A 19,513-nucleotide genomic window follows, 5' to 3' on the forward strand; every position below is an offset into this window, starting at 1 on the left:
GAAAAAATAAAAGCAGAAGAGAAAGATCAGTTTCTTCATTTAGTCAAATTACAAAAAAAAATCCAAAATTCCCATTGGGCTCTAGATCTTATTTACAGAACTAAGTCACGGCATTAAAGTAATATTAAGTAGAACAGAAACATCACAGCCTAATTGGAGCCCTTTCCTTTAGAGTCAAGAATTACAGTATGACAACAACAAGCATATAAAACCAAAACTCTGGAAAAAGGACACCTATTTTTTACATTACGATGCCGATACATGCTGGGGGGGAAATAAAAATCAGAAAACACTAAACAAATCCCACTATGCAATCTTAACAGAGAAAATGGCTTATTTTATTAAAAACAGTATAACCATTCATTTAAACTGAATGACTAGAGACACTTGGCCTAATTTTCCAAAGGCGCTGAGCATCCAAAGTTCCCAGAGTTTAACGGGACCTGCAGGTGCTCAGTGCCTCCAAAAACAACAACAAAAATCAGGCAAATTGTCTTTAAAAACCAAACATTGTAAGATTCAGTTAACAAGTATCACAGTATATTAAACACTATACTGTTAAAGGCTGGTGGGATTTAAAAGTTCGTTTTTACAGCTTTTGTAAGCATACAATGTTACTAAAAATGACTTACTAGGATAGAGAAGCTAAACAGACAGAGGAATGTTCCTGAACACACAATTTTAAATTATGCATTGCGATCCAAGCGTACATCAATTTCTCTGCCACTGATTTTTATGCCGTTCATTATCCTACAGGCCTTTTCAGCAGATTCTGGCGAGTCAAATCTGACTGTTCCACAGCCCTTTGATTTTCCATTCTCCATTTTTATTTCTGCAAACATTACATGACCTGAATAAACAAGTTAAACAGTAGTTATTTTCCACCTTCAGTGCACTAAAAACTTAAAGAACTAATCAGAAGTGATTAAAAAACAATTCTAAATATAATCTAGAGGGACATATAATATCAGAACTATCAGATTTACAGTATATTCACTTATTCAGGGAAGGTGATAGGTCAAAACAGCAGCAAAGATTCCAATCAAAGTCCCACTGCTTAAAATTGATCCTTCAGACTACCGTAAGATTATGCATGCCTGAACTGGACATCAAATTTGAAACAAAGTGTCCTATAAGCTTACGGAAAAGTTTTGTGTTTCACTGGTGGAGCCACACTGCCGAAAGTATGATTAATTGTCATCCTCTAACTGAATGACAGTTCAATCCAGTCCACCATGCTCACTGCAGTACAATAATCACATTATCAACTAATCACAACAATCATATAACTGAGAAAAAAAAATTTGCAGAGCAAAAAACAAATAGAATGCACTACCCAATTGGTTGGAAACTCAACTCATGAGAGAACATTTCTATGTAGATGCCACAGAGTAGCAAGCCTTTAAGTGCCAGCAGGAACAAGAAATTCTTCCCTAAAACACGGGACTTTTTGTTTTTAAGTGGCTAGTAATAAAAGACTGGCATTTCACTGAAATAAATTGTTTTCATGTCAGCATCATAAGGAAATATAAAGACCATGGCTCCACAGGTTCAATCTGTTGTTTATATTTGTGCTAAACATTCTTAAAAACAATTCAACATAATTGTTATATCTGATAGTCACTGAGATCCTGTTTATATGTTTCTAGAAAACAATGTAATCCCTAAGTGTAAGTGCAAGTATATTACTAAGAAGTTGATGATAACAGGATATCAAGAAGTATCTTCACAAAAGCACAGATGTTCCCAACATACAAGTGTGGTATCAAGTGATGTATCTGTACAAGATGTTTTACTTCTTCAAAAACTTCTCTTAAATACTTTAAAAGATTTTAGTAGAAAACTGTTCAATGGATTTGCACAAGAATCATTATTTCATGCCTGTCCATATTAAGGGAAAACGTGGATGGCAAGGAAGAAAACACATAGGATAACCCCTAAAAAAAAATCTGAAGCAAAATCAAAGGTGGTGGTGGTTTTACAGACTAACCTGTTATGCAGTTATGGAAACTTGATTAAAGCTTAATACTGAATTATGGGGAAGGGCTTTGTTTTGGTGTTTCGTTTTGTATTTAAAAGCAGAGAGGGTTTATGCAGTCCTTTAACTGCACAGCATCCCAGCATAAAACCAGGATATTCACCAGCAGCTCCTAGAATTATAACAGCAGCAACATAGCCCTGAAAATGCTAGAAGGGAGAACTTCACTCTGAAAACCCGGTATGCTAGATCTATCTATAATTCAGCAACAAAAGCTTTGAGTCCTGGAATGTAAGCACACCTTAAGTTCCTGTAACCACTAAATGCATTTGAACACCTGAAATATTTTCATAGTTGAACTACAAGTTCTAATGTATATCCACTCTGCAAATAGCTGTATGAAGACTGTCTTATATAAAAGTAGAATGTTTAAAGTTATTTTTCCTTCCTGTCTCTGCAAAGTAAGTGAAGCCATTCATAATTCTTTTATTTCATTCTGAAATATTACATTCAGTTATATTCACCTATTCCATTCTGTGCGTTTAAAAAAAAAATCACATTTCTACATACAAGAATCAGTTTTAATTCACTTCTGTAAAAAGAAACCTTTTCTTAATTAGAGATAGTTATCGGATAGTCACAGAAATCCTGTATCTTACTTTAAAAAAGGGGGGGGGGACGACTTTATTTCTTGACAAAAAGTGAGACAGTACAGGATTGCAAATTCTTAATTCTGATTTGATATGGCACCATTACTGGAAATAACGCATAAACCTGGCCAGGCCCACATCCATGCATGCATTTATCTCAAAATAAATACTACATTATATCCCAGAGGATAACTAATACCTACCTCAAAAAAGAAAAAGTTCAAAGGGTAATTTTAATGAGATGGGTTAAAGTTTATAGGAGATGAGCACTCTCAGCCAATATGTACCATAGTCTCATGTGTTATGTCACACCTAAAATTATTTATAAAACTTCCCTTATCTAAAGAACAAGACAGAATGCAAACTCAATGGAGCTAAGCAGAGGTAAGATTCACATACATACCACACTGACTGAATTTCTCCTTCAGTTTCTGCCAGGTCAAATCAAAAGGGAGCTACAATTAAAAAAAAAAAAAAAAAAGTATTTATTAATGGCAAAATATTACAAAAAGAAAAAGCATGTAGTAAAACACGCACACAACATGGGCTTATCTTTTCTATGTTTCAAATGCTTACATTTCTCACAAATATCTGGTTGCCTTTAGAGCCTAATCTCTCTCTCATTCCACTTCCCATTGGGCCAGGCACAAATCCTCGATCTATATCCATGTTCCTGTCTGGGCCTCCACCCATAGCTGGTCCCAATCGATCAAAACCAGAACTCATCCGATCCATGCCTATTCCCATTCCTCCAGCCATATTGTTCATACCACCCATTCCACCACCTACAGAGGAAGAAAAAGGAGAATAACAAGTTTGCTGTTTTGTTTTTATTAATCAATGAATAAGTATCTTGTTAAAAAGTCTAAATTCTTTTGTGTCAGGAAAAACAATGCATACATGCAAAGTGATTTATCTAGTAACATGGCTAATATTTAAAATCAGAGCATTAGAAGAAACAAAGTATCAGTTATTGTATAGAAGTAAAAAGCAAATTGCGCGAAGCTGTTATTCACATCATCTAACATAAAACGTTTAACACCAGAAGTAAAACAGTTACGGTTTAAAGACCGCCTAGTTTAATTAATAAGAATATGATACCCTGCACCAAAAAGAGATTAAGTAAATGACTGTGGAAATATTAAGATAAAGGTAACTGGACCAGGTACAACAAGACTGTGAATGCAGGAAGCAAAACCATTTGGCTTTACTAAATGCAGCCATACCACACTTAATGACAGTCTTACAGAGAAAGCCTATTCTGCAAAGAACAGCCATTCCTGCCAGTCCTGTGCAGAGCATGGACTTTCCCCGATACATGCAATGGAATATATTAAAGTATATTACATAATGAACCAAGATCAATGGCATATTCAGATATCCTATATTCTATTTTTTCTGGATTCATAATTAACAATGTAAAACAAGACTATCAAGATCATCCATGACAGACCTTCTCTAAGCCTTACGCCTCGCAAGATTGTCCCTAGCAAGATTTTACTTTCTTATCTGCTCTAGCTTGAATAACAGAGACATTTTCGGTAACACAAACTCAGTGTTTGAGCTTTGCACAAAATTAAACTGAGTGATAATCTGAAATTCAAGACTTTTTTATTTATTTCAATTATGAGAGATTACTAAAGTACCTACGTGAACTTGAAGCTGAACTTAAGTAACTAACTCTGCCTATTCATCTTTTTTCTGGAATACAAATTTACTTGAATCACTTCTCCCTCCAAACCAAAAGTTCAAACCATTTCAAAACTATATGCTCAAAGGGAAGACTGTATTAGCAAGTTTTCCTCTGAATTTTTACCTCAACAAATCAACCTTAAAAACTATTAGACTGGGAATCCCATGCAACAGAATTCTACTTCTTCCTACCCTGACAAGCACATCCTCTGAAACAATTACACGGACACCACTTCATTACATTGCCTACACATTTACATTCTATTGAAACAAATTAACCTACTCATTCCAGATCCTACTGGGCCCATTCTAGGCGCTCCCATTCCTCCTGCAAAAACACCAATCATTGCACCACCTAAACAGAAAAAAAATAACATAGTGACATACACCGAAACTGCCAGTTAGTGACAACAGCAAAGCACACAATGATAAAGTGCACTGATCTCAGTGTTACCTGGCGATTCTTTTGCTACAGAACACTCCAACCCGTGCCTTTATTATGCAAACTAGGTAGGAAATACCCCACAAGTAACTTTAGTTCCTCCTCCTCTGTTACAAGACATAAGCTACTCTGATTCCTTGCTACCTACAGTTTTTCTCTGACAACCTGCCAGCAGCACAAACATCTGAAACTGAAGGAACCGTATCTTGTATCAGAGAACTGATAGAATTTGGCAGAAAAAAAGGGAGAGAGAAAAGCAATACTAAAGGGTACCTGACAAAACCATAATAGCTCCAGAATAGTGTAAGAAACTGATTCTAAACAGCAGGGTTTAATGGAACAAATAAATAAATAAAACGAGAGTTTTCCTTGAAGCACTATGTTTCAGGAAAGCAATCCCAAGGGAGCTTCCAGAATTGCAGAAACTGAAGAACTGCATTCTTGTCAATGCTGACCAGAGCAAGGGGCTCTACGGATTCTATAACAAGCACTTCCAATCGTTCCAGAGAACCAGCTCAAACAAATCCATTCAAATAAACCTAGTATCTACAAAAAGAGCACTCTAAAGACAGAAAAGGTAAAACAAAAGTGTTGGACTGACAAAAGACAGCTTCCTACATTAGTGGGCAATATTTCAGGATAGAGGCAGCATAATCATCTTAGTTGTTAACCTGTATACAAGGAAGCAGGATTTTGCAGGTAATTCTGGAGCCATCAGTTACTACATTTTTCTTGCTTGATTTTAATCCCTAAAAGAAACAGCTCAGTTTTTACTTATGATAAAACAGATCAACAACTGGCTCATTTTGGCTAGACACTATTGTTTCAGTATCTAAAAAGGGTCACTGATGATACTTTCCAGACAAGCAGTCTTCCATCAACTTTATTTTCTCCATGCAGTTACAAACAGCAATAGTTGTTCCCTGCCAGTCTCTTGAGAGAAATATTTCTCTCAGACAACATGCAGAGCCATACCAAGACCCCAAAAAAAATGGACTGCCCCATTCAAGAGCCTATGGTTGCTCAACATCAGCAGGATTACGCACAGTACTTCAGCCAATAGATCGCATATGATGAAGCTCTTAATACTTATTCATTACGCCAACGATGAAATGCCAAAACCTTAAAAAGAATTGTGAGGAAAAAAACCCTACTTTCTCAAAACTAGAAATCTTTAAGAGTTTTTGAATGTATCCCAGTTATACTCCCTCTCTTTTAAAAGGAAAAGTCTCCCTAGCAGCCTAGGAAGCGTTTTAAAACAAACGAAACCAAAACTGAAATAATCATAGTAAGCATGTATTCAGCTGTTTCTATCCTTCGAAACACCCTCTCCTTATACATTTTTCCCTACTGGATTTGCATCAATGAAAAATACTAAGTTTGGAGATAGACTGTGACATAACCTTTGATTTTTTGGATACTTTAAAATTTTAGTTATTAAATCACTGCAAATCAAACATCCTCATTTTCACTAACTGATGCCATAGTCCAATCGAAGACTGTCTTATGTTGCCCTCATTGAAACTGGCATGGTATGGAAGCCAAATGCACTCACTCACAACATTTCCTTTTAATATATTATTAACCTAAATGCTGTAATAAGAGTACACTAGGAAATTCCCTGACTAAACATTGTATTTAACTATAATAAAACAATACTATTTGTTTCTGCTACTTAAAACTCATCTTCATTTTCTGCAGTTCCCAAATTTTAAAGGTGCATGGCTCCAGGAGAATATTATCTCAAACCAGAACAGTATTTTAACAGTAAGATTGCTAACAGGTAGCAAGTTGAAGCTTGCTGAAATCTACTGAATGACCAATGCCCGCATCAGTTTCTCACAGCAGCTATACTCACATTATTTCAAGACCAGCATGTTACCAGAAGACTCAGAAGTTTGTTGCTTGTATGAACATTTATAACTGAAGCAGCTCTGGATTTTCACTCAAGAAACAGATATTTATCCTATGCTAAAATACACATACTGAAAGCATAACACCTGCTTTTTAAGACATAAATTACAAGACCTTACGACAAACTTAACTGGCATCCTTACTAAATATCTACTACTGCTACACAATTATCAGTGCTTGAAGAGCATTACATAACAGTTACTCTTTATTGTGACTTACCCAAATTAAACACCCACCAAAGAGGAAGAATTTTTTCTTCCAAAGAGGGAAAATTAAATTTTTCCTAGACTAAATGAGCCTTATGCTCTTAACACTCTTTCACTTTCACAGTAGGGAATTCGTGGTGGTGGGAGGAACAGGAAAAAACAGAAAGCCTGTCTTCCATAATGTATTCATTCAGGTAAAAATATAGTAACAAAACCATAGAAAGCTCTGTTGTTAAGCACTTCCAGGCTCTCAACTTCTATCCAGACAGAAGAGTATCTCATTTGAGGGAGGGCAAAAGTAGCAAAAATGAACTCAGTCAAAAGAACACCATTTATAAACATAACAAACCTTGCTCAATTTCAGAAGAGGACAGTAAATCCTATTCTAAGCAGCAAGGGAAAAGGCAGGAAGAAAACTGAGGGAACCAAAATTCATCATTCCTATCCAATGCTGTCTGATTTGCAGTAAGAACAACTTTCCAGCATGTCTTTGCAAAAGCAGACTCCAGGAAGTTACAAAGGTAGTACAAAGACATCTTGTTCAGGATTGCCAAAACCAGATGTTTTAATATCCAAAGAACATAATACCTGGCAAAGTTAACAGTATGAAGGAAAATACATTCCTAAAAATCACTGTGCTTGTATTGTATTTTGCTTGTATTCTGCAGATGAAAAAAATACATCCTAACCTCCATCTTCCGAAACAGCCATAACAAACACATATGAACACCCTTAAATAAACACCTTTACAATAACAGCTGGTGGAGAAGGGACAGAGGAAGATGACCAAATGAAACCACACCTCTTCTTGTTTTTTCTCCTAGTAAAACTCTCCCAATACCATGTTGCAATTTGCCACAGGAAATTTAACAGTTACCATACCCATTCTTCCAAAAGAATCTCCAAAACCACGGTTCAATTGCATCTCACTACGACCAAAATCTCTATCCATGTTTCCTCCCATTCCACCACGGAACATTTCTGTAGAGAATAATGCACAAAACAGACATATTCTGTCATATTCAACTAAGTTGATGCTAATACAATACTTGTTCCCAGCTGCTTGTTTAAACAGAAGTAAATTTAATCCACAAGTCAGAGGCACCTCTCCTTCCAGTTCCTATGCTTCCATGCATGCCACATTTCTTTTGAACCCATTTACATTACCCACACTTATGTAAAGAGGACTTTTAATAAGGCTCACAGACTAGCAAACTAGTACTAGCAAACTAGTAAGTATTCACCTACCTCCCATTCGACTGACTCCAAATCCCCCCATATTAGCCATTCCTTCCATTCCACGAAATCCAGGAAGCCCTGTAAAATAAGGAAGAATGTTTTTTTTCTATCCAATATTAAAAAAATACATAAGACAGAATTTGACTGCACGTACCGCCTCCCATTCTATTCATTCCACCAAAGCCAGGACCATCTATTCCCATACCTTTAAACCAAAAAGATCAAACACCATTTAGAAGACAGGTAAGATCCAAATATATTTCAAAAATGCAAAGACAGTGTCTCAAAAACACACAATGCAACGCTTACTTTGACAAGAGCATGCCATTCTTCTAAACACAGAAATGAAAATTGTAAACTTAAGCTCTGTAAGTTAAAAATTAAGAATATGACTTTACCTCCTGGACCCATGTTCCCCATTCCACCACCCATGTTCAATTGTGTTGCACTGATGGGCTGTCCACCTGGTCCAAGTCCCATACCAATGCCACCAAGGCCACCTTGGAAAAAAGAAAAAACAACTATCATCATAAGGCTTTATGCACCATAAGGAGACCATAGTAAGCAAGAGTACTACTAAACTGTTCCAAGACACTATCAATATGTATTAAGTGCAAAGAGTTAAAAATGAAGAGCGTGTACTCACGAGGTAATTGTGGACCTTTGCTGTCTGCAACACGGAAATCTTCATGAGGGACTGATTTGTCATCCTGATAAAAAACAAGGATGCTATGCTATGATCCCTTCAATGTTTTGGCAGAGATACATAAGGTAGAAAGAAATATAAGCAACTTACCATTTTTACATGCATGGGTCTATCAAACAGGAATTGTCCATTGAACATAGCTGAAGAAATGCTATTCAAGGACTCTAACTAAAGAAGACAATTTAACTATTTCAAAAGAATCACTGTAAAAACTTATGTTTGTGCCACTTTTAGGAGTCTTAACTTTCCTTAACAAAACTTTAGAATGCTCTTTCAAAGGTCAGAAAGAGACTATATAAGTTGTTAGGAATATAAAAGTTGTCTTCATGGGTGTCACTTTCCCTGTGTATTTTAAGTCTGTTAACTTCATCAAGAACAGCTTTTTACACTCTAGCAGTAAATTCAGTCACTATTAAAAAAAAAATAAAACAATCTGCACAGTACTACACTCTAGTCCCTTATCCTAGCTACAAGGCAAACAAGCACCATTTGCAAAACTATATGGTAAAGAGCCATTAAAAATGACTAAGCCATATTTGAGCATTTTTTTCCTTTTTTTCCAAAGCCAAGGATACATATTGCTTGAACAGCTTCAATTGCTTGTTCAAAAGTAACTGTTCCCATTCCTCGACTCTTGCCATCTTTATCTTCCTTGATGTCTGCACGCTTTACAGTTCCAGCGATGCTGAATACTTCCTTTAGTTTCTTCCAGCCAACTTTAAAGTCAAGCTTACACAGAGAAATATGTAAGTGATTTCACTGCACATTTCTGTTCTGCCATTAGTTTTCAAAGCTTGTCTACACTGCAGTAAAACTTTGATTCACAAAATGCCTTATACACGTAAACAATTTTGTAACATACACAGGCTGCAACCAAGTCTAACACGAATGTTACTAAAAGCAACAAGTTATAGCACATATATCTATTGTAATTTTCTAATTAACATACTAATGCTGAGAAATGGATGGGTTCTTGTAAACCAGCTGTACTCCCATGCCTGTTTCTTAAATTTGTGCAAATAAAGAACTGATGAAGTACACCCAAACATAAAAGTTTAAGTTTGTATAAAGTAACTATCAAGAAAAAAAGTATATTGTATTAAAAATGGAAGAAATGAAAAATGCAAAAAAAATAATAATTTTTTTTTTCCCAAATTTGACTGTACTATAATTAAAACTGCAAGACAGCTTTAGGAGTGGAACACATTTTTCACATCCAAAATCTGGATACGTGTCTTGTGTTTTTAGTTGAATATCCTAAATGTGAATTAACATTTCACATTTCTTCTTAATATTAAAACTGGATTATGCAGGTATTTTACAAAGATCAAGTATTATTGCTTTAAAATACGTTTTAAAACTTACATTAGCAACAAAAATAGTGGACCCAAGCCTGCCTGCCTGCAAGTTACTGATAACCTCAGGAGGAATGTTTGGATTGTTGACAATAGAAGGTGGTAAATTCATTAATCCAGGTGCCATATCAGGTCCTTGTCCTCCTGGAAACTGTCCTCCTACACGCTGTAATGCCCTGCGGGCATGTTCACCTTCAGGATCCTGCAACATGTGCAAAAATAAAGCCAACTTAATCATCAATATCAGGACTGGCAATAAATAAGTACTATTTGAAATTCTACATAAGCCCGTCAAAATTATCAACTAATATCCTTGTCCATGTCAGAGGGATTAAGAACCGAATTAGCATGGAGACCTAATTCCCTCACCTCTAGAGGTGGGTCCTTTCAGATGAGGGTTGAGGCATATTGGCAAAGCACTTGTTGAAGAAGCGTGCACTGCCACTTCACATGCTGTACCTAGCCTATGGACAAGTAGAAAAGATTTCAATCTAAAGGACTGTCAGTCTAGTACCTTCTTCCAATAACTGATTTAATTTAAATAGTTTTGTTTTTTTTTGATATGTTAATAACCATTATTAAAGCTATAACAGGACATAAAGAACTGTATCAGACACTATTATATGCTACAACACTACAACAGAAACGTTGACATTAATTTCACTTTCCAAATCAGTACAAGTTCTCTGCTTCCAATACCATCCTTGCACATATGTAGTAGTCTGATACTCAGCTTGTTCTGCTCAAACTGGTATTTTAAGGCAGGTAAGGAACATGAATTTTAACAGCAGCAGATTACACAGGTAAGAATACGAAGTTAAAGATAAGGTTGTGTAAAAGAAAAATAGTATTAGATTATTTTGGCTTTAGGACACATTTTCATCTTTTTCACTTGACATTGTATCAAGACCTTCTAGAAGCCAGCAGGCACTTTAGCCCGTTAAGAAAATGTTAAAAAAATAAATAAAATAAAATAAAATAAAAAAATTACACAGCTAGACACTTAAAACATAGTACCCATCATTTCAGTAGTTACATTATCTTCACAGTTTATTTAAAAAACAGTAATAATCATACCTCTTTAATATTCAGGGGTCTTCCATTAAGATCGTACTTGTTCATAGTTTCTAACGCTTTCTTAACAAATTCTTCATCTTTGAATTCAACCACACTTAGAGGGAACAAAAACATTTGGAGTGTTAAAGTTTAAAACATTAAACTTAACAGAACGTTTGAATAGCAGTGTGTTTCTACACACATAGAAAAAGAAACTTACCCACAACCCTACATCCACGATGATTTGTAATCATATGTAAAGAGAAAAAAAAAAAAAAAAAGCCAGTCAACACATATGCTAGAGTATTTAAGAGTCCAGTTAAAGATCCAAGCTCACTGTTAAATAACTATTTATCAAGTTATTTTCAGCTTCAAAATTCGTAATACATGCTTTTTACTAGTAGCCAAACTGAATTTCTCCTACTTTCTAAACACACATACCATTCAAAATGCATTATATTATATTTTGTTCTCTTTGAGCCAAACCAGAATTGGACTACAGAAAAATGCCACACAGATCCATGTAAGGACAGCTGGGGGGAAGGAAGGGAAGGGGCAGAAGGAAAAAAAAACGAAAACATAACCAAAAAACAATCAAGACACTCATCATGTCATTAAAATCTGCCCACCAACTACAGAATTCAAATCCAAATACATCAAATATACCTTTACAATGAACAAGGAGCCTGCAAACCTCTTCAGTATTACTAGCATATTTGAGAGATTACTGTGTAAGAAAATAACCTTTTTGACTGCACCAGAATCCTTCTAATAAAACAAAGAGTTCAGGATTGATCTAAGTGAATGAAAGCTGAAAGCATGTTTTAGTTTTAGCAAGCGTTGAAGAAAATAATTTACAACTACTTTTACAACTTCAGTTAAGACTCAAACATGCATTTCTCAAGTTCTCACTGCAGGTTTGAAGCTACTATTGGCCAAACTTTTGACTATTTTTAAGACAAAGGAGCTTTAGCAATCTTCACTGTTAATGCCTCATTGCTGGCACTGTTTTGGCTACCAACCATCTCCATCCATTTAGTTTAAAAAAAGCAAATACATTAATCCTGTGTTTAGAGTACCAACTGTGTAAAGCTGTCAAATCAGGCACTTCAAACAGTATATTCTTAGCTAAGATTTTATACTTCGTGTCCCCAAGAAGAGAATACTACACTAACAAAATTTAAATAAAATCCATGATTTACTGAAAATCCTTTATATAAAACAGATTTGTACCAAAACAAAGATGTTGGCTAAAAGAAGAATTAAGTGAATGCCAAATTTATGAAGTATTTTGTCCTTTACAGCCAGCTAGCTTGTGCTGCTTGAAAGTGTCAAACTATTTCTAATACAGAAACCTCAAAGCTATCTTAATGAAAATCAATGTGGAAATGAAACTTACTTTCCAATAACTGGTACAGGTATTATACAAAAATAAAACTGCTGAGGAACTTTTAAACCTCTAGCAGATTGTTGCCCACGGCACTTACCCTTGATTTTCCTTCAGCATCCTTAAACAGCTCCACGTATGTAACCTCACCAACTACATAAGACATACAAAGGGAAAATACCAAGAGACAATGCATTTAAACACCAGTATCTTTCTTTTCTGTGCCCCTGTGCACAACTCTACAGAGAAGCTCCTATTATTCACCAACAATCAAAACCAGACCAACATACCTCCTGTCAATGGCTATATAATTTAGCTAATTTTCAGAAATATGCTACAGCCACATTCTCAGAATCTAAAAACAAACAACTATATTTAACCTAATTCATACTACAGATCATATTTTGGCCAGTATGATACAGTTGGTGAACAAATTCAGATATACACAGTCCCTTAACCTAACAAATGAAACGTCAACATTCACTGAAAAGTGTTACATTTATCATCCTACTCACAACACCTGTTTTAAGGTGACTTTCTACCTGAATGTCTTCAATCATAAGTTTGCCTTCAATAATGACCAAATTTACACATCAAATATTTCACAACAAGCCACTCACTTTCTAAAGTTGGAAGTTTCAGTAAATAAACCAATCAAATAATCATGTCACCTTACAACAGATACACCAGCAGTTACAGAACTGGGGGACTGGCATTTTTCACAGCCAAAAAGCCAAGTGTGCTTTGCATTACTTTTGAAGAATCTATTTTTTCAAGAAAAACACACAGAACTAGCTTTTTACTTAAGTCATACATTAGCATTCTTTTCCCCAAAACTGAAAATAAAAGTTTGGGGTATTAAGATTTCTCTATCAGAACTGCAACAATAGTAACAAGTGTTTAATATAGGTCTCCAGACAAGCAGTCATGGCAGTAATGACAATGCAGACAAAGTTAATTCCACAGCCAGATTCCACCAAAGAAATACAAAACAACTTTTGAAAGACTTCCTTTCATATTCATATGTTAATACACTAAATGTGTTGCTTAAATACAATAGCCCTTTAAAAAAATCTACAAAGACTACAACTAGATGAAACAATCTCTTGAAGAAGTCATGAGGTCATGCATATTCTCTCTACTGTCACACTACAATGGCAGAAGATTACAAAACCTCGTTTACCAATCCTACTCCGCAATGCAATTGTCTCAGATGAAAGAGGGGGAAGGAAGATAGATGTACCAAGTAAAGGCCAAAAAATAAAAAAATAATTAAAAAGTCAAATCAAATCTGTGTGGCTCAAAGGACATATACATTACATTTTACCCCTTTTTATAGGAAGTGCATTATAAGGAATAAATTACCTTTCTCTCTCATAAGATCTTTAATAGCCTGCCATTTCATGTCATATGGGATGTTGCTAATGAAAACTCGATTACGATTAACAGCCTTCTTCTCTCCACTGCCCGCATTCTTCTCCTTTGCATAGGGGTGGAATCTATTCTTGTTTCCAAGAGAAGGGATTGCCTTTGGTTTTGCAGCAAATTTCTCTTTCACTGGTGCTTTCTCTTCTTTTGCTGTCTCATCGTTCTCCCTACATTCCAAATAAATAAATGGGTCTTACTTTGGATTATAAGACTACTATATCAGCTACATATGTAGGTCTATGCCTCCCATATTAACAGACCTCCGAAGATGTCAAATCCCACTTTTCAAATTAGGAAAAATAAAATAATTTTACCAGTTTAATTTCAAAATACATTGCTTTACCTAGAACAAAAATCAACATTACAAGAGATTTATTCACTATTATAAGTACAGACATCACATCTTGTTACTTCAGGTATATTCCATTTCCATTATGTCTGTCAAGATTCAGGAACACGGTGCTATGAAACTACTACTACTCTAAGAACACGACTCAGCTGAAAAATAACCTACAACATCTGAAGTACTTTAGTACCTCAATAATTTTCAAATCTAACTTGGCAAAGTTGCACGCTATTCACCACAGAAGTCAGAGTTGAAATGGTCTAATTTTTGGAACAGCTTGGTGTACTTCATTCAATGTATTAATAAATACATAAAATCAACTCTTAACAGGCAAATGACCTTTTATTCAGTACAAATCATTTTTATTCACAAATTGTGCCAGACTGATTTTAGAAAGAAATTAAAATTAAATTTAGAACAAATGCTCTTTTCATTTTTAGTGCTTAACACCAGTATACTTTGAAAACATGATAAATGCATAAGAAATAGGTCTATTAAACGTGCTCTGCATCTAAGACCAATTAATTCACCAGGAATTATCCATTAAAAACAACAACAAAGACTTCTGGCCCGTAGTCTTTAAAAAAAAAAATCTATCAACAACAGCTGCTTTCCTTTTAAAAATGTTTTACTTTTAGATGAAGAATGCAGCACAACTCACTTCCTCTCCTTTAATGCAGCACATTTCTCAGCCTTGGTAAAAACTATACACTTTGAATAGAATTAAAAAAAAAAAAAAAAATCCAAATTAAAAGCCAAACCTCTCCAGCAATCTTCAAAGTGTTAATATTGCAAGTAGACTTAGAATGCCAATAGAGGATCGAAGTGCCTGAATTGTTACTTAAAAAGTAGGACCGCTGAACTAATAGACTCCAGTAACAAAGCCACACAAATATGATCCACTAAACAGCTGCTATAAACAGCTGCTATATAGATACAGAGCAACATCTAGTTCAAATCTCACTGCAGTTAACAATAACTTTAAAAGCATGTGTAAAAGTACTTTTCGTAATAAAGAGCCAACACCAGTCACTCAAGTTAGAACAAAGATATGGAAGCATCTCATAGTAGACTGTCAAAGAGATTGACCATGTATCCTCTCAAGTTAACATCACTGTCCTTTCAATTTGTCCCACTTTTCAGAAGGTTTAGTTTTTAATCTCATTTTGACAGTGTAGGTGGTTTCTGGTGTAAAATTTGCCAAAACAAGTGCTTCAGTTTTATAATAGTAATCTGGCAAAATTGAAAATTTCAATTTATTGAAATTATTATTTTCAGCTCTCTTTGCATAGTTTTTAATAAAACAGTAAGTGACAGCCTTGCACTCAGAGCATGTGCAAATAGCCTTTCATGAAGTTAAATGTATTATCTACTCACGCTTGAGCACTTCTCAGGGAAAAGTAGCTTCAAACACAAACATTTTTCTCCCATGACTTTTTCCCAAATTTTGAAGTACTCATATGATATGAATTTCACAGTCCTTGTGTTGTTTACAAGTGGATTAAAAAAGAATTAGCAACTGAGAAATGCATGGACATTACTCAGGTAAATATTCCTACTATTTAAAACATTCAGTCAACAACGCGTTATCTATTTCAAGCATTCTCCAGTTTCCTCTGTATCATTACTCCCCCATACCATCCTGTCTGCTGTGGCAATATAATTCTTGTGTGGCTGTGTAATGATGTAAAATGGGTGGAACAAGGCAGGGAACTGGCAGAAGCCAGGGGGAAGGACAGCGAGGAGGGCAATAGTAATGTTTCAGTTTTCCAGTCAGATCTGTTTTTTTCCAATCCAGTTCCATTTGTGAACACAAAACTTCTCCCAGTGATACCCTTATCAAAATCCAAGTTCTTCTTTAGGTTTTAGGATTAGACCAACAAATTCTCTTTAGCCTTTTAAGCTCTTTCCTGCTTAAAGGATTATCAAACAGCCCCTGCATGCTCAGTACAGTGCACAGGAAGAGCCAGGCCTCCAAACACAGAACCCACAGATCCTACAACACCTGGCTGTACAAACCAGTAGAGAGCAGAGAGGACACAAGTCTTGCATGAATTCTTAAATCCGAGAAACAAGAAGACACTTCACTTAATCTGGGAACTAAAGCCAGCCTCCTGAAAATAGTTCCTCCTGAAAATAATCCCTGAGAATTAGTTTAAAAAAATAAAAATTGATCTTTCTCGCAAAACTCATCTGCCAGAATCAGTAGGCCAGTGAACAATCTGGAGGCAAAGATTCCTTTTCACACATAGCCCTCTCAGGAAAAGTACCTTCAATCAAAAAATACATTCAAAAAATGTGACTTTAGCCATGCACAAAACACAGACAAGACCGCCTCAGAAACTATTCTATCTTGCAGAATAACAGGATTTTTCATTTGCTGGCAATTACTTTTGGAGGGAAAAGAAGAAAGTTGCTGACAGGAGTGATAGAGAAAAACTACTTTGTTATTTTATGAGTAGCAACTCCAAAAGACAATAAATTACTATATGCCTCAAAAGATGCAAAAAGGTTAGTCTTTCATCCAATACTCAATAATTTGTGTAGTTGGGATGCTTAGGACCAGGTTCAGAGGAAAGAAAATAGATACAAAATACTGTGTTACTGCAATGTGAAGCTTATAACTTGCAAACTATATGAATTTCCCTGGGAGTCAAATAAAGGCATGAAGTTACTCCTTTATTCTCCATTTTGATATTATGCCTCATCCCACATCTATTTTTAAGCACAACAGTATCAAACCTGGGCTGCATATAACACATTAGAAGTTCACAGACCTCTCAACAGCCTTGATATATTCCAGTAGAAGGCCTTCTAAAAAATGTATTTTCCCTCTAAGATGTTAATGAGACTAACAACTGCTGAAATTTCAATGACCCCAGGCTAAAATGTAGCTCATCTGAAGAGGGATAAACCTTGAAGCCTAACATCAAGGAGAAGAGAACCCATAAAATTTTACTGGAAAAGTTTGTGGGTTTGTTTGCCTGTTTTGTGAAGTAAACCACTGCAGGGCTCCCTTACCATTCTCACATACACAAAGACCGGCTCAAAGGCTAACAAAACATACTACGGTAAGACCTGGAAACGTGAACAAGGCCAGAACCAACCCACAGCTCTTGTAGACGCGGCTCCCCCGACGCCCCGCCAGACCAGAGCCCGTTACAGCAACGCCGGCTCAAACCGCCCGAGCCGAGCGCAGCCTCCTGCCCCTCACCCAACGGCAACGCCGCTCGGCAGCCTCCCACCGGAGCGAGCCTTCCCCCGACACCCTGGGGACCCCCTCCGGTAACGGGGCGCCGGAGCGGCCCGGGCCCGCGGCGGGGGAGGAGCCGGGCCGGGGGGTGGGGAGGAGAGGGCCGGCCGCCTGCCTCCATCCCTCCCTGCCTCCCGCCGCGTCCCTCCCGCCGCGGCCCGACCGGGCCCGCCGCCCCCCGCCACACACATTTTGACGCCATTTGCGCTGCCCCCGCCGCTCTCGGCTGCTGTCGCCGCTGCCTCCTCAGCCCGCGGCGGCTGCTGCGGCTGTTTTTGTGGTGGTGGTGGTGGTAGCGGCTGCTGCTGTTGTTGCTGCTGCTGCTGAGGCGGCGGCTGGCTGGCGGGGGCGGCCTCCTCGGCCCCCCGCAGCGGCGCGGCAGCCGCGGCCTCCGCCCTGTCGCTCTCCGCCATTTCGCGGCCGGGCCGCGGCCCCGCTACGGCTCCTTCGAGCAGGGCCCGGAGCGCCTCGGCCTCGCCGCGCCGGCCCGGCCGAGTCTCGCGAGAACGGGGATGGCGGCGGGAGGAGGGGACGCGCCGGGAGGCTTACGGGTTGCCATGGCGACAGCGGGGGGTTGCGGGGCCCGACCCAGTCCGCCGGGCCCGCCCGTAGCCGTCCCTCACAGCCGTCGCACGGCTTGCCCCAGGCTCTGCGGACCCAATTCCTTCCTGCGCCCCATCCTTGTCCTGAGTGTTCTCACTCCTGTAGGATACGTAACTCCCCACCGACGCACACAGCCATGTGCACGTCCTCCTAGTTTGTGGCCAACTGCCTCCTGCACCACTGACCCATGAGCATGAACATTTCATGCTCTCTGACCCCAAAGACAGTTGCTTAGGAACCTCCCACAGGCCCACCAGCCCTGCACAGGAGGCACAACACCATTTCTGTAAGCTTACAAGTATCTGCAAAGCCATATTGCGCCAACAATAAACATGCTGTTGCACAGTTCCAGTTCTTCACCTTTACATTTCTAATAATGCAGTTCACGCCAACAAATGGCTGCTTGACCCTTAATTTAACTGAAGTGCATCACTCCTGTTGTTCAGGAACCATCTGCATTCCAAAGCCAGTCGCCACAGTCACAGCTTTCCCTCTACTTCAGAAAATAGACTGTAACTTATTATTTAAATTTTATGCTAGGAATACTTAATGAATTGAGGCGATGATCTCTTAAAATGTGCCTTGAATTTTTCCTGTTTATAGGTTTCTTGTTCCTTCATATATCAGTGCAGCCAAAAGTAAAGTACTCCTCCTTTAAGATATTGTATATTGTTTTTTTTGTTTGTTTGTTTGCTTGTTGTTTTTGTTTGTTTGTTTGTTTTTTCCTCAAACATTTCAGTACCTCCACATCTATGGCAAAATGAAGGTTCCTGAATTCTGTGTACCCCTTAACCTGTGGTGAGAAAACTCACAGACCAAACCTTTGCACTAATCTGCTTGGGGTGCTGTGGCACCTTTTCAGTATTGGTAGAAAAACTATCATCTTGTACCTAAAATTTCCTCCAACCAATAGGTATCTGATTGTCTGATTGTTTATAAACAAATGAAGATACTGAGTAGATTAAGGTGCAAGCTCAACTATAGTCAGGGCAATGGAAGCTTCTAGATGGGCATTTATTTTATTCTTAAATATAGATAAGAATTAAATATGAATAATTGTAATTCATCTATAAAAATACAAAATTATATAGGTCCATGTGCACACATACAGCTAAACATGGCAGCTTCTCTATCACTCATCCTGGGAGCTGTTTGTTTAGTTACCATGTAGAATCTGTCACATTTTCCTCTCAGCTTGCCTTGGCTTCTTCAGTCCCAATTTTGCTCTAATCTTTGGTAGTGGGGGGGAGGAGGGGAG

At 37.5% G+C, this 19,513-nt stretch overlaps 1 protein-coding gene across 1 annotated transcript; it reads right to left on the minus strand.

Moving 5' to 3' along the window:
- Positions 1–9: 9 nt before the first annotated feature.
- Positions 10–18,149, minus strand: MYEF2 (myelin expression factor 2). The gene is made up of 17 exons (XM_084293357.1): positions 17,842–18,149; positions 13,991–14,220; positions 12,726–12,778; positions 11,459–11,466; positions 11,260–11,353; positions 10,193–10,384; positions 9,403–9,556; positions 8,918–8,967; positions 8,768–8,831; positions 8,520–8,621; positions 8,276–8,326; positions 8,131–8,199; positions 7,765–7,863; positions 4,604–4,675; positions 3,205–3,413; positions 3,032–3,083; positions 10–850 (listed from the first exon to the last, which is right to left on the minus strand). Exons 1-17 carry the CDS (start codon positions 18,063–18,065, stop codon positions 687–689), a joined length of 1,887 nt encoding a protein of 628 aa, XP_084149483.1. The 5' UTR covers positions 18,066–18,149; the 3' UTR covers positions 10–686.
- Positions 18,150–19,513: the final 1,364 nt, after the last annotated feature.

This window comes from Netta rufina (assembly GCF_964035555.1).
Source record: "Netta rufina genome assembly, chromosome: 11".
NCBI classification, from domain to species: Eukaryota; Metazoa; Chordata; class Aves; order Anseriformes; family Anatidae; genus Netta; species Netta rufina.

Coding starts and splice junctions, on each gene's coding strand:
- MYEF2 (XM_084293357.1), bottom strand. CDS start 18,065: ATGGCGGAGAGCGACAGGGCGGAGGCCGCGGCTGCCGCGCCGCTGCGG. Junction 8,832..8,917: donor GACCCATGCATGTAAAAATG/GTAAGTTGCTTA, acceptor GTTTTTTATCAG/GATGACAAATCAGTCCCTCA. Junction 3,084..3,204: donor ACCAGATATTTGTGAGAAAT/GTAAGCATTTGA, acceptor TTTTAATTGTAG/CTCCCTTTTGATTTGACCTG.